This window comes from Cynoglossus semilaevis, chromosome 20 (assembly GCF_000523025.1).
Source record: "Cynoglossus semilaevis isolate Cse_v1.0 chromosome 20, Cse_v1.0, whole genome shotgun sequence".
Lineage (NCBI taxonomy): Eukaryota > Metazoa > Chordata > Actinopteri > Pleuronectiformes > Cynoglossidae > Cynoglossus > Cynoglossus semilaevis.
Window position 1 is genome coordinate 5,309,255 of NC_024326.1, and position 15,795 is coordinate 5,325,049.

At 40.6% G+C, this 15,795-nt stretch overlaps 3 protein-coding genes across 3 annotated transcripts in view; 2 read left to right on the top strand and 1 right to left on the bottom strand.

Moving 5' to 3' along the window:
* Window positions 1-2,293, top strand: LOC103396197 (leucine rich adaptor protein 1-like). The gene is made up of 4 exons (XM_017042092.2): window positions 1-76; window positions 181-398; window positions 1,390-1,574; window positions 1,674-2,293. Exons 1-4 carry the CDS (start codon window positions 1-3, stop codon window positions 2,062-2,064), a joined length of 870 nt encoding a protein of 289 aa, XP_016897581.1. The 3' UTR covers window positions 2,065-2,293.
* Window positions 2,294-2,462: 169 nt separating this feature from the next.
* pgap6 (post-glycosylphosphatidylinositol attachment to proteins 6) lies at window positions 2,463-8,113 on the top strand. Its single transcript, XM_008334196.3, has 13 exons — window positions 2,463-2,604; window positions 2,937-3,120; window positions 3,222-3,423; window positions 4,654-4,781; window positions 4,869-5,140; window positions 5,231-5,580; window positions 5,685-5,775; window positions 5,929-6,043; window positions 6,385-6,527; window positions 6,887-7,065; window positions 7,170-7,316; window positions 7,398-7,514; window positions 7,594-8,113. Exons 1-13 carry the CDS (start codon window positions 2,541-2,543, stop codon window positions 7,939-7,941), a joined length of 2,340 nt encoding a protein of 779 aa, XP_008332418.2. The 5' UTR covers window positions 2,463-2,540; the 3' UTR covers window positions 7,942-8,113.
* A 1,579-nt stretch (window positions 8,114-9,692) lies between these two features.
* rgs11 (regulator of G protein signaling 11) overlaps window positions 9,693-15,795 on the bottom strand; it is a 9,917-nt gene continuing 3,814 nt past the window's right edge. The window contains 10 exon segments of the mRNA XM_017042093.2: window positions 9,693-10,507; window positions 10,509-10,521; window positions 10,598-10,680; window positions 11,311-11,449; window positions 11,534-11,621; window positions 12,597-12,712; window positions 12,856-12,969; window positions 13,234-13,295; window positions 13,384-13,407; window positions 14,291-14,419. Coding sequence (XP_016897582.1) covers window positions 10,382-10,507; window positions 10,509-10,521; window positions 10,598-10,680; window positions 11,311-11,449; window positions 11,534-11,621; window positions 12,597-12,712; window positions 12,856-12,969; window positions 13,234-13,295; window positions 13,384-13,407; window positions 14,291-14,419 — 894 coding nt within the window. The 3' untranslated portion in view covers window positions 9,693-10,381.

The following is a 15,795-nucleotide window of genomic DNA, read 5'->3' on the forward strand; positions in this document are numbered from 1 at the left end:
ATGGGCTGTAAAAACGGTGTCAGCGGCGTCAGTAGTAGCAGCAGCAGCCGCCGCACTCGAAAGGAAAACAGCAAAGGTGAGTAGGTTGTTCATATTTATAGAATGTACTTTTTTTTTATCCAAATACTGTACATCTCTGCTGTGTTTATATAACTGAAGACACGTCCATTTACTCCTCAGTGCTGTCCAGCGTGTTCAAAATGGAAGAAAATCACAACGTCTTGCTTCCCGAATTGAAAGAGATGGAAAACAAGGTCGGGATGAAAACACCCGAGATCCTCCTGAGCTGGATGGGTGGAGAAGACGCCAACTTTGAAGATGTGAACGACTGGAGATGCCATACGTCCGACTTCAGTGGAGACTTTTCGGACAGAATCAGCAGTTTAAAACACGAACTGGTAAATATTTTTGACTTATTAAACATTAATAATAAAAAATACTACTTTTTTTTAGGTAGTGTGTTTTTAGGAGAAATTAAACATGACTACATATTTCTGCCTTGACGTCTGGATAAACAAGCCAATTTTGTTTTTACTTTCAGCTAGCTTTTCACTTAGCAGCTGTTCTCACATTATCACATTTTAATATAAAACACTGTAGCATACAGTACAAGTAACACAAAATTGTATTGTGACTAATTTTTAAGGACAAGTATAAATTATTTAAGGAATATTTTGTTTCTGTTTCCTGTTATTGGTCAGCCAGGTACTGCCTTTAGGAAACCTGCTTTTAACAAGTAAACTAGTTGTGTGTAAATAGCTAGTCATCTTCTCCCAAGGCACTTGTCTGCTGATAAGCCCGCGATAAACATCTGAACGTTGGCGCTTGTCTTATTTTGACAATGACAGAAGTTGCCCAGCTTGTTTTAGTCATCGCTGCTACGTTTGTTGAAAGAGGTCAAGGCGTTTTATTGCATTCTACTCTATGTGCTCATTTCACTTGTTAATGACAGACCCTGTTTCCCTGTTTGTGTCTGGTGTCATTTGGTAATCGCAAATTGGGTATGTGCAAAGAATTAGATATTTGTCGACTCATATTTAGCTATTTTTGTTTTGGTTTTTTTCTAAGCCAATCAGAGCTAACAGCAGTCACATCATTTAGTTGGTCTATATCAGGGATGTCAAACATGCGGCCCGTGGGCCAAAACTGGCCCGCTAGTGTATTCATTTTGGCCCATTAGACGGATTTAAAAGTGAAAAAAAATGCACAAACACTTCATGCTCATGACTTTTTGTCGAATTACATTTAGTAAAATATGAATATTTGGTCCATGTTATTATTTCCCAAAGATTGGATCGCGACCCCATTTCTGTCAGATCACTTAAGTTGTACATGAACAAACGTACTCATACATTAAAAGAACCTCACCGCCCTCACTGTCCCTTTTAGAGGTTGCTGCGTTCTGCTGATGTGAAGATCCTGCGACAGTTGGTGGCGGTGCACGAGGGTATCGAGGCCCTACGATGGCTGATCGAGGAGCAAGGGGCCACGGTCAGTCTAGGGAGCAGCTTATCAGGCAGCCTGAGCAGCCTCGTCACAGTGGTGGAACAAGCATCCACAGGGAGCACCCTCGGGTACTGCACTAAGGCGAAATTGTGTGATTCACTTTTGTAGGAAATGTGCAAAAGTGCATGCTATAAAATATTAACAAAATCCCACGTTGCCTTTTACAGGTCAGGCTCGAGTCCAACTTTCCCTAAATATTTGACAGAAACACCGGGCGAGGATTCAGCAGGTCAACTGTCAGCGAAATTTGACTATCATGATTACGCTACGGATATGCCCAGTCCCAGTTTTCAGATGTCTCAGCCCCAGAACGCTGATCCGCTGTTGCCAAGAGACGTCAACACCACAGCTGGTACCATCACAAGAGCTCTGCTCAGATCAAGGAAGTCGAGAAAAGAAAAAAAAGACACCAGTGTCACGCACACTAATTCTACAGACTCTCCAAATAATTACAAAACAAAAGAGGAGGAAAGAATACCAAACAGAGAGGACGCGCTGCTGGTGTACGACACCCAGTGGTGCTGGATGGAATCAAAAGATGATGTGACATATTTATGATTTTTTTTTAAATTATTTTATGTTCCCTTTTATATTCATATTCAAAATGTGCATGACTTCTTTCATTTCTTTCAACGCATACAAGCCCCTCGCATACAGTATACTGTATACAAATATGTAAATGAAGAACAATTGGGGTAAATTTTGTATACAACATAAGTCGTATTAAAACGTGTTTTATGCGGGGGAAAATGGCGCAATTATTTTTTTTAAATAAATGCGTCAATGTTGTCGTATTGAATCGAAAAAAAATAGAAAATATCTTTTGCATAATGTCCATGTTAACCTACACCAGTGTTAGAATGACGTCTTTTCCTACGGGCTCTGAACGTTTCACGCGACGTACGTCTTGCGTCATTTACCTGCACAGTAAATAGGAAGTGGTTTCAAACGACTCTCCCCCTTTGCTAATAGTACGGTGAGAACCGAGGAGGATAAAAGGTCGATGTAATGTTCCAGGCGACTAAAAAAGAACCATGGAGACGTTTTTTCTACACTGTCTCCTTCTTGTCGTCGTCACGTCCCCGACATTAGCAGACGGTGAGTGTAATTTAATTTCTACGACAGGAGAAATCACAGGCAAGGCTAGCAGCTTAGCTTATCGGCTAAATTTGATAGCACTTTGCCTTGAAGCTACAATAGGAATATACCACAGTCTGTTCTACTGTTTCTTGTTTCTAACAAATGTGTTTTGAAATTGTAGTTTATGTCTGTCAAGCTGTTAAATAAGAGAGCCGGTTTCTGTTTTTTTTTTGTTTGTTTTTTTCAACGAGTGATTGCTTAATTGCCCAATTACACAAATGTGAAGTTGGACTTTAAAATGGCGTTTTACTGACCTGTAAAATGAAAGAAAAAAATGTTGTTCAATACAGATAAAGAGGTCACATTTGTGTCGGAGCTTTCTACCAAACCTGCTCAGAAGCTGTCAAAGTACAGTTGGTACGGCAACGTGAGGCTGCAGAGGTTTCATATACCAGAGGAGACAGCCATCGCCCGCTGGCTCTTCTCTGTCAACAAAGTCAGTACCTTCCCGTGTGGAACCAACAACGTCACCATGTAAGAGACAGTTTTTGCTTTATTTCCTTCAATTGTCATGCCCTCTGTTTAGTTTTTTATGTCATGTTTCGTTTGTTTGTTTTTTTCTCTCTCATTTGCAGCTACCTTCGATGGGGTGCTCCACCAGTTGTAAGTCTGAAAGGTTCCATTTTCCCTAATTCGACACTGTGGAGCCCCAGCCTGTCCCTGACCCTTCCGGTAGCTTCCCAGAACTCCACTACTGTAAATCTCACGTACCCTTCGGCTGGCGACTGGTACGTTGCAGCACACCTGCCTGAAGATGACGGTCGGATAGAACAGAAGGTGTGTAACCCTCTTTCAGAAAACACTTCGCACATCAGATTAAATAGTTTGAAAACGTCCAAAATGTCAAGCATTCCATTTGAAAATTCCTATCAAAAAACATGCTTATTATTTATGATTATTATGATTTTTTTTCTTGTATGATTTTCACACAATATTATCATAATATATATTTAAGAAGTGATAAGATTTTTTTTCACTTGTTTACATTTGCTCTCTGCTTTTTATGTTTATATTGTTGTGATTTTTTTTTTTCTAAATTGAAATATTGTTTTAAAGTATGTGTATTTATCACAAACACACACGCTTCTTTTGAGGCCCTACAGTGAAACAATCAGTGGTTTGCTGGTTCAATTCCTAGTCTTCCTGTATGGAGTTAGTATGTTTTTACTTGGATACTCTGCTTTTGTCAAGAGTAAAAAAAAAAAAAAATAAAGGAAGTATTTGCAGATGCCATGCTAATTTTAAATTAAATCTAAAAATTTGACTAAATCAGTAACATATAGAGTATGTATTTCATTATATTGTGCCATACGGCCTGTGATGTGCTGGTAAACTGTCCTGAGGTTAATTGCTAGAAGATGAATGAAAGAATATTCTTCTGTTTTTCTGATGTGCATTGGAAGTCCTTATTTATTACTTGAGCTGGTCTATAACTTTCTTTTACTTATTTCAATGTTGTGTTTTTTGACAACAACAGGCTTTAGTTATGAGTCGCGTTTGTGTGTTGATGGGAATTTAGTCTGTGACTTTGACCGGTTCAACCACATTCTGAAGTAAGTGGGCAGTTGTCTTGTTATGTAAAGTAGCTCTGCAACATTCTTTCCTAACAACAGAGTCATTATGTTGCACTAAGCTTTGTTCTAATGCTGGTCCTAATTTTCATTATATATACACTATATATATCTGGCTGTGGCTTGCGGAATGTCACAAGTCGTAACTTTCAAAACTTCATCAGTCACGGTACCTGGCAGTCGATTTGGCAGTTGTGTCAGCCATATTGTCGGCTGTAGACTTCATCAGTGAGGCCTGTCAAATGCAAGCTGGGAGTCTGATTGGAAGTTGAACCCTCGGCAAATGCACGCTGGGCTTTGAGATGATATTTTTAAGCTGCAGGTGAATCATGGAGCGAAACAACAAATCATCTGTGTACTACTGCAATAAATAAGTGGATGGAAAGTCGATAGATATGATGTAATATAAATTATAATTGATCTTTTCATCCAACAGGGTTTTCCATCGTGCTCATATGTATTCCAGCCCCAGCTGTCAATAAGGCGAGCGGTTGATGTTCCGATTCTACAGCAGGGGGCACTCCTCCAACAAACCGCCACACCTGAGAAACCATCACGCCTTAAGTAAGTGTCGGCCGCTGGGTGATTTTTAAGTTCTATTTAGTCTTGATCGGTTATATCTTTTATCTAAGTTTTTCTGTCTGTTTTCAGGTTGTACGTTCCAGAGTTTGTCTCCTCTCTCTCGGTTTCCGTGGCCGACTGTTCGTCATCGTTGAGTGGCAGTGACGACGGAGACTGTCCGCTGATTCTTAAACTTGGCTCATCAGCTCCTCTGCAGCACAGCCAAGTCACAGTCAACTGCTCGGGGACCGGCTGCTCCGCTGTGCTCCTTCACCCTCCATGGGACACATGGCTGCGAGTTGTTGTCGAGAGCAACCAGGACAACCGCACCGTAAATTTTAGCATTGCCTCCTACAGCACAGGTGACTCTAGGAGATTTTATTTGCGTATAGAACTTTAGAAAATCTCACATTTTGTTTCCCTGAATTCACAGATTGTTTTTTTTTTTTTAGTGGAATGTAAACCAGACAGTGTCGGCCTTAACCCAGACGATGACCTCAGTACGTTTCAGGGTAACATCACCAACACTAACTCCACGTCAGAGGGAAACAGCACGGGGAACACACCCGAGGTCACTTCCAAAAGTGAATCAGCAGCATCCGTGTCTGTGCCAGCGCCATCTCCTGGTTGTTTGTGGAACGTCCCCGTCCTGTACGAGGAAGCTGACGTGCTGTCGCTACGATACAGTCCCGTGAAAGGACCTAACGTCAATGTGACCGACACGCACCCCACGCTGTTAAGTTATCCTCTGCCCACGCAGGCCACCGGTGGGACGTTGAACCTGCAGCTTACAATCAACGCTGTGAGTATGTCCGCGTCAGTGCGGAAAAGTCAAGTCAGAAAATTGTCGGTTTTATTGAAGCAGTATTTGATTGGCATAATTGTGTGTGTGTGTGTTGTTTGCAGACAAATGTGACTCTAGGGACCAGTCACAGTGTGGTGGCCTGTTTCTCTCAAGGGGCTCCAGTTCTTCACCTCAACCAGTCCTGTTTCACAGGTATCACAGAGAACACGTCTGGTGATTTGAACCGTTGTAATTTAGGATATAATGAACTTGTCTGGTGAACTTCTACAGCCACAAACACGAGGCTTTTACATTAGGGGACTGTTTGTTATCGTATTAAAGACCCTCCTTGTGTCTTTTGTGCAGATTTCTCTGCAGGTTACAGACTTGTTGTAAATGCCAGTGTTCCTAAAGCTGTGCTCAGGCTGCCGTTTCCTCAGTCTGCCACCTGGTACCTCACCCTGCAGCTTATCTACAACAGGTAACAGACTTTGAAATACATTTTATCTTTTGTTTTATCACCTAAAATTAAAATTTTTGTGCAATATTAATAGTTTTTTTTTGTGACATTTATGTAGTCTTAAAATAGCTTGAATGTACCGTTAAAAGCAGACAAATTAAGCCAAGCATAAAATCTGCAGCCCCACAGTGTCACCTAGTTAAAAGCAGACAAATTAAGCCAAGATAAGTGAGTCAAGCCAAGCACAAAATCTGCAGCCCCACAGTGTCACCTAGTGGTGCAGTTTGGTACAACAACAACAAACAAAAAAAAATGTAAAAATTTTTTTTCTAAATGTTTTTTTTTTTTTTATATATATGCAGCAGTGAAAGTCGGGGGCCAACCGTGGTACAGGTCGCCCCAGAGGTGTCTGTCAGTGCCTGCGTGGACGACTGTGGGACATATGGAGAATGCAGACTCCTGAGATCCTACAGTTACCTGTACAGCGCTTGTGTCTGCAAAGCAGGTACCACACACAGAAACACATACTACATACCATATAGTCCAGCCATGGGCAAACTAAGGCCCGGGGGCCGGATGTGGCCCGTTCAGCTTTTAAATCCGGCCCGCCAAACCTTTCCAAATTCTATAATTTATATATATTATCATTATACTTCTGCCTTTTCCCTGCAATACCCATGTTTCCCCAATAGATGGCGTCGAAAATGACAAAAGCAATTTAGCATTTTAGCCTTTATGCATGAGTTTAACATGTTTATCCATCTATCTGCTCCTGACCCGACCCCCCTGTTCAATTTTAGGACAGTTGTGGCCCGCGGGTCTTTGGTGTGAAACTTAAATAATTGTTAATGTATGTGTGCGCAGGCTGGGATGGCTGGGGCTGCACCGATGGCTCCAAGGCTCAGTCGTACCTCCACCAGGTGACGGCAACTCTGCTGCTGACCCTGAGTAACCTCTTCTTCCTGCCCGTCATCGTGGTGGCCATCAAACGCTACTACTTCACCGAAGCATCTGTCTACCTCTTCACCATGTTCTTCTCTACGGTAACGTTGGCTAGTAAAGCATTAATTTTTTTTTTTTTTTTTTTTACTGACTTGCAGAGTTGACTGACCCTGCTTCTGTTTCTTTGTCCCTCTCTATCCGTTAGTTCTACCATGCGTGTGACCAGCCCGGGGTGGCCGTGGCCTGTATAATGGACTACGACACTCTGCAGTACTGTGACTTTCTGGGGTCAGTCTGCTGTATCTGGGTCACCATCCTGTGCATGGCTCGCATCAGAGACCTTTTCAAATATGTAAGACCACAAAGAAGGATGTATCTAAAAATCCCCGAACTTCAGCTGTATTTTCTCAGCATTACATCTATATGTGCGTAGTCTTTGTTCATGCTGGGAACTCTGCTGATTGCCATGTCGATGCAACTGGACCGCAAAGGCCTGTGGAACCTGCTTGGCCCTGTTCTTTGTGCACTCGTGATTATGGTCACTGCATGGGTAAGACGTCCATTAAAACGTACATTAGCTGTCATTACTTTAACATTTGATAAATAATTTGTTGTTTTGACACCCACAGGTGTATCGAGGGCTACGTAGAAATCAGTGTTACCCGCCCGGTTGGCGGCGCTGGGTTTTCTTCCTGCTCCCTGGAATCACGTGTGCTCTGATAGGGATTTGTTTGTACGTTTTCGGCGGAACAGAGAAAAACTACTACTACACTCACTCACTGTGGCACATCTTGATGGCCAGCTGTGTGGTGTTCCTGCTGCCTCCGAAGGAGAAGAACAGGGAGGTTCTGGGCTGGAGCAGAGGCTGGGACTGGAACTGGAACTGGAACTGGAGGTGGGCTTTGAGTTGGAAACCCCGGGTTTGTGGATACACGCTTTGCGAGAATGGTAAGGATGAACTTTACACCGTCACATAGTGGATTTGGAGATGGTGAGTCGTGTTCTTCCAGCCTGTGAGTGTCTTCCGATGAGTTTGAACTTACTGTGTGATCTGACTTACACCAGCTAATGTACAAAAACCCAACCCTTCAGGTGAGAGACCACACGACCCATGACCTCAAGGCTAGGGAATAAATCTTAAACATATACAGTATAGCACGGCAGGACGTCACAAAGAGTCCGTGGAGGGAAGTGGACTATATATATGTGTGTATATATGTATATATGTGTGTATATATGTATATGTATATATGTATTTGTATATATATATGTATATGTATATATATGTATGTGTATATATATATATAAATATATATATATATATATATATAGTGAACAAGCACTTTGTAAAAATCTCTTTATAGTATATCACTGTGTTTTCTAATCAAAACTTCTATTCAAAGCCTGGATTTAAAAATGTCGTTGTCTCGTAGCTGCCTGTATTTCTATAAATCCAACAGGCAGAGTAAAAATTCAATAATCGGAAGTTAAGTGTTCGGACATTTTTCTAGCATGAACTGGCTCACTTTAATTTGCCTTTCCAACATTTATGCTATCCCCTCGTGCTAACACCCGCGTGACCAAGTGAAATTTAACATATTTATCAACAAATGTGTATGCAATTTTCTCTGAATACAGTTAAATTCTTAGAAACTACATATTTATTCGCTCTCAGTATTCTTGCCCTGGTTATAACTGTACATGTGTAATTTTTCTTTTTTTTTTTTATTTCTCCTCACTGCTGTAATACAAATCCGGGGTCTTTAAATGTCATAAATGAAACGAGGTCAGTCACTTTTACACTTTGCACTCAAATCAAATCAAAAGACATAGTTTCGTTTATTCTTCCACTCTTTTAGGAAAATGATCTGTGTAATGTACGTGTCATAGAACCATATTGTCTGCACTGCATGTATGAACGGGCGTCTAATGAATGTATATGGAGACAAGTGTGCCTCTGTTGTCACTGTTATGAACAGTACGGATATAATCGTTCCTTATTTATTTCCAGGTCGTTGATGGTGTTTGATCAATTTCCTTGTGATTATTTATAATCATTTCTGCACTCTGCCTCTTTTTTGCCACCTGTTTGTTTGCAGTTTGACTTGTAAAATTTGAATGTGACCTTTTTTTTTCCTCAAGAATAACCTTTAAAAAAATAACAATTTGTTTTATTTGTCTGTTCATTTTTATAGTTTAGAAGGGGGGGATTCGTTTGTATTTTCTCTGAGGGAGACATTCAGAGATGCAGGAGGACGATCGGTCTACGACAGCTCACACACACACACATCTATTCACTTAGGCTAGATTGAGAAATGGAGGGAAAGCAGATTATCCTAATCCTCAGAAATCTGGAAAATGCCGGTTTTGAAAAAAAAAACACACAGTCCTTCGAATCTTATTTTCATCCGACTTGTTTACTCATCGCCTACTTTGCCCAAGTCCTGGGAAAGCACTTGAGTGCATTTGTATTGCGTTGTTAGGGTTTGATGGGAGGTGGTTAAGTGCAAATGTAGTCATATCCATTAGAGGGACCAGGTTGGACCAAAACGAAGTACAAAAAAAATCAATATATCAGAGACTGCTATGCTACTGCCATTACAATCATAGCCTTAATACCTATAAATAACAATAAGTCTGTCCTTTTTTTTTTTGTTTGTTTTCATGCAAAAAAAGTACAGTAGAGAAATTGTCATTTTTAATGTGTTAAAGTGTTTGTGTAAATACAGTAGAGAAATTGCCATTTTTAATGTGTTAAAGTGTTTGTGTATTTTTTTTTTTCTCAGAATTCATCAAGCGGGCAACTTTCGTCCCGGTTTCATCGGTGTCAAACTCATTTGAATTCACTGGCTGCATACAACCCAAATTAGATGTCGAGTGGGCCGGACCAGTGCAACCATAACCTAATTATCTATAAACAAGAGTAAGTCCATGTTTTTCCTCCTTTGTTTTCATGCAAAAAAGTACATTAGATATTATTAATATTACTATCTATTCATATTTAATGAAATATTATTTTTCAAACATATCCTGAACGTGAATCATTTGTATCATTTCACTGTAATACTATACATAACTATCCTCTATAAATACCTAAGAGCCGCTTGTGACGACTTTACTGTTTATCAATAGCAATAAAGTCAGAGAGGAAGATATGTTTTTTTTTTAATTTTTTTAGGAGTCAATGTATATAATATCAATGAACTAGAAGGGTTGATACTGTATGGGATGGACACTAGACACAGGGTGAGTTTGCAGTACTAACCTTAGATCTAAAAGCTGTTCTCTGTTCTCTGACAACAATGCCGAGAAGTGCTGTGTCTGGGAGGAAGCTCTGTATGGATATTCTAGACCGAGGTGAATGCTACAGCTTTACCGCAGTTGAGACGTAATGTGAAAAAAAAAACCCGAGGACGATCAGGCCTGGAAGCCGGCGGCGGCGTTGCTACTCGCCTGCCCCGCTCCCTGTGCTCGCCCTCTGTCCTCCAAAACCTGAACAGAGGCCTGAGCAGGGGATGGGCTGGCGTGACGCTGGCGTCTCAATGAAGGGAAACACGCTGAGAGGGAAGGAAAAAAAAAAAATAAAGTTAGAGGACGAATTGTTTACAATATACAGTATATATAACGCGGTACCTTTTCTTAGTCTCCTGTGGGACGATAGCTTTCACCAACATGTTCTTGTATAAGTCGGACTTCAGATATCGCGGGTATGAGTCCTGGAAAATGCACACACACACACACAAACACTTGTACGTTTCTTCTACCGTTTCAACACACAATTCCTAATCTACTGTACCAAGCTTCCAACTCGAGGCCCGCGGGCCAAATGCGGCCCACCAAATTGACATGCTCGTTATTTTCACACCGACAGCCGCTAGAGGGCACTCTAGGCTTGTGTACCAGTATCTGCTACTCCTGTACCACTGAAAATTGACATGTTTGTCATTTTTACACTGACAGCCACTAGAGGGCAATCTAGGCTTGTTGTTTTTTTTATTAAGTTGTACACTGTGAAAAGTACGTTTATTTGCTAATATTTATTTCTATTTAAATTTTTGATCAGTCTGGCCCGCTTGATGAATTTAGAAAAAATATATACAAATATATGGATATTTTTTATAAAATGATATTTCATTAAATATGAATGAATAAAACTAAATGTGTAATATACTTGTACTTTGCATGAAAACGAAGGAGAAAAAACATGGACTTGTTATTTATAGTATTTGTGTTATGACTGTACTGTATGACTGTAATATATAATGTTCATCTTATATATGTATATATTTAGCATTTTGTGAATAGCCGTGTGAATAGTAGCTCCCAAGTCAAAAACAGTGGGACACCTTTTTCATGAGGAAGTAAATGTGCGTCTGTGCGTCATCCATAACAAAACGATGCGGGTGTTTGATCCCAGCCAGGGTAATGTCCATGGTCTTACTGTCAATGTTCACCCAACGAGCTGCTCCAGGTGCCAGGAATGTTCTGTACGAAACAGAAAGAGGGGAGAAAAAAAAATGGATCGTCTGATTTTTGATCTAAAGGTCTGACTTCCGCCCATACACTCACTTGTAGATTTCTTCCACTTTCTCCACTATCTTTGAACTTTCTCCGTGTCTGATGTTCTCACAGGCCTGCCAGAAACACAGATTCTCCGCTGAGGGGAAAGCAGAGAAGCAGAGGGTGAGGTGATGGAAACAGATGCAGGAAAACAAGAAGACCGAAGAGACCTTTTTATAGCACGGACAGCCTCCATGGAAAATCACAGCCTCCAGAAGCTTCTTGTATAATGACGCCAAGGTGTGTCGTGAATCCTTATACCTTTCTGTTTTATGCTGCAAATATCTAGGGCAGGCGTGGGCGAACTTTTGACTCGTGGACCACAATTGTCCTAAAATTTGAACAAGGGGACCGGGTCAGGAGCGTAAGTCATAAGCAGGTGTGGGCGAACTTTTGACTCATGGGCCACAATTGTCCTAAAATTTGAACAGGGGGGACCGGGTCAGGAGCGTAAGTCATACATAAAGGCTAAAATGCTAAATATTTATCAATAATAAATATCATTTCCACGCCATCTATTGGGGAAACGTGTTTTAATAAATGTATCATTTTCAACGCCATCTATTGGGGAAACGTGGGTATTGCAGGGAAAAGATAGAAGTATTATAATAATATAAATAAATTATATAATTTGGAAAATTTTGGCGGGCCGGATTATAAAGATTAACGGGCCGCATCCGGCCCCCGGACCTTAGTTTGCCCATGCCTGATCTAGAGTCGACATCTCCATGTATTATTCCAGGGGTGTCAAATTAATTTTCAACATCAGCAGTACGGTTGTAAATGGAAGACTGTATAGATCAGGGGTCCCCAATCCCTGGTCCGCGGACCAGTACCGGTCCAAAGGTAATTTGGTCCCGGGCTGCAGTGGGAAAAAATACTTTACATTTTTACTAATTTACTTCAGTCAAAGAAAATCCAGACATATCCATTAATAGTTTCAGGCTCCTGCGGGCCACACAAAACAGCTTGGCGGGCCACATTTGGTCCCCGGGCCTTGAGTTTGACACGTGTATTATACCATAATAAATGTTGTTCTATTAGATTAAAACATCAGTCTCCTCTTCCTCACCACTGAACTCTTTCTCCAGGTAGGTCATGAACTCCCTTCTCCCCATGACGTCGTTGAGAAGCTCCCGGAAGCTGAAGCTCCAGCGCTCCACCCGGAGACGCGTCGGGGTGAGAACTCTGTTCACACGCACACAAACATGTACGAGTCACTCATTTTTTTGGATTTATCTACTTTTACTACTCCATATTAAAAACAAAACTTCGATTTGGATTTTTTTTTTTTTTGAAATTGTAAAATCCTGCGATGGTTTGCGTCTCACATGTCTGCATTCATGGTCCAGTGTGACGGGTCGTCCGAGATCCAGGGGTTACTGGGAAGGCAGCCTTGCATAATGGGATCGTGGTCCTGGTACTGCTCGCTGTATTTCACGAAACTGCGAACGCGCGCGCACACACAGGAACGCACGCAGTATTATTGTATTAGCGTCGTGCAGATCATAGCAGACTTAATGGCCTCTAATACTTTATATGCCTTAGGAAGAATCCATTAATGGCTCTTACAGTGAAGGCACTAAGCCCTGGTGTGTGTGTGTGTGTGTGTAAAGCTTAGGCTGCCTCACATTCATTAGACCTTATGGATATGTGCTGATGTTGGAGACAGTTTAGATAACAGCACTCATCGTCATGCTGACACTCACCCCTCCAAGCAGATGGAAGACTTTACACGGTTTCTTCCCAGCGCTCTTCTGCAATATTCAATCTGTAAACCAAAAAACAAAAACGCGCACACATTTGCTCAGAAATTAGCCGTAACACACACTTTGTGATATTTTGTCAATGTTGTTTACCTCTCTTTTGAAATAGTCACTGTTCTAGTTCTGTAAAAAAAAAAAAAAAATTAAAACGATGTTAAAAGACAATTTAACACATTCATATGGAAGTTGAATGATAATCAGTAAAATTACAATTTTTATAACTTGAAAAAAAGGAGTAACGGTAACTACGAGTTAGCAAACAGAGTGAATGTAGTTTTTCATTTAAAGGTAGTTCAACAAAAACAAAATTTTGCAAAACTTGCTAAAGTTAGCCAAGGAAATAGTTTGACAAAAAAAACCACAAGCTAGGCTTACGAAAATCAGGTAGACGTGAGGGTGAAAATTACTGCTATAATAAGCCAAAAGAAAACATAACAAAAAATAATAGGCAATAAGTAAACGCATACTGTGTGTAGCAATAGCATCTCATAATTAGCAAAGAGGCTCAAGAGGAGCAAAATCTTCTAAACTTAGCTAATAGCTAATGCACACACAAGTAAATATATATATATATAGCCAAACTATACAGCTTTCCCATGGTGTGTTCAATACTTTTTTCCTGTGTTATTGCACTTAATTCCACATAATCACTATTTATGGATTTGAATGTTGTGATTTCTTTTTATGTGTGGATTATTTAAGTTAATACCAGTGTCTGGAAGAAATGTCACATGAATTGCATCTTTGGAAATAAATGTAATGACAAAAAAGTTCATGCGTTCAATACTTATTTCCCCCATTGTATATATATATATATATATGGTATACAGAGATTGGAAACTTACTTGGAAAAAAATATCCCAGTAGAAAAAGGGAAGGCGGTTAAACGACAAAAACAGACATTAGGGAATTGGGAGATGTATATTTCACAGATCCAAACAGTCACCACATACTACCACGTATTTAAAAGCCAGTAAGGATTTGTGATGATGTCACTGACCAGTGTAACTCGAAAACTGAAGTTATTTGGTTTCTCCAGACCCATGTCCAAGACGTTATGAGCTCCAGGCTGAAAAGCGTATTCAAAGATATACAATTTAACAAATACATTTGGAAACAAAAAAAAACACTAATATTGAGGGGACACTTTATCCTTAACGTGTGTCTTAGGGTGAATGTATTTTGAGGTCCAAGACTTAGTTTGTAGTAAGTATTACAATTAGGGCTAGATTGGAGTTAAAGTAAGGTTTATGATGAGGCATATATTTGCAACGGTTCAGGTTAGCGCAGGCGTGGGCCGCAGCTGTCCTAAAATTGAACAGGGACGCCGGGTCAGGAGCAGAGAGATGGAGGGTTCATGCGAACTAAGATAAACGACGTGTAAAAGTAACGTGTAAAGGCTAAAATAATTGTATCATTTTCTACGCCATCTATTGGGGAAACATGGGCATTGCAGGAAAAAGGCAGACGTCTAATGACAATATAAATAAATTATAGAATTTGGAGAAGTTCGGCGGGTCGGATTCAAAAACTGAATGGGCCGCATTCGGCCGCCGGGCCTTAGTTTGCCCATGCCTGGTCTATATGAAGTGCTCACAAAACACAAAAGCCAATGTGTGTGCGTGAGAGAGCGAGGGTGGGTTGTGTGCGTTTAAGTGAGCGCTCATCCATGAGCCTGAGCGTTCGCTCCAGTAGCTCTGACTTTTATTCCCAGGTTTCTTTCTCTTTCTCCACGAGTTTGTCCCTAATTCATAAGAGCAAGGGATGATGAAGTCTTCAATTTCTGCCCCACACTGCCCCCTCCCACCCCCCAAACAAATCCCTACACTTCAAAAGCCATATACAGAGACCCTGTTTTTTTTTTGCTGTTTGATGCACAAATGTAGGTCTTGTAGGTAAAAACCTGAAGAAGAAAGCAATGATTTTCATGCTTCCGAGCACCACCGTCATCAGCGCTGATGCTTTTACCAGATGGGTTAAATATTTCATGTAGGAGGCAGAAGCAACTGCGGCTAAAGATTGAAAGGAACCTCTGACTGCTTCCGACGCTGTGATGTAGTACTCGATCCTACAGTACAGATTATACAGAGCGCTAATGTTGGCAACATTAGCGAAAAGCACATAATGCGCAAACAAAGAATTCATTCTCCACATTTTCTATAGCCCTAGTTTGAATTGTATGTTCAATAATACAGTCCATGTATATGTTACTTTATGTAGGAATACATTTCCTACAGACTTTAAATATCTACCTAGCTTTTACCGACACTCCAGAGCTTTGCGACTTAAAAAAAAAAACCCAGACAAAGTCAACTTTGCATAATGTGTCCCCTTTAAGGTTGAGTAGAGAAGTCCGTAGTTGGTCTAATTCAGAGACTTGTAAATATATATCGATATCCGATATGCCGTTATTGTCCAAACATTTAATTTCCGATTCCGATATTTACCGATACCGATGTATGCAGCCGTTTGCCCCCTAAAAAACTGAGGTAAACGTCTCAGGAC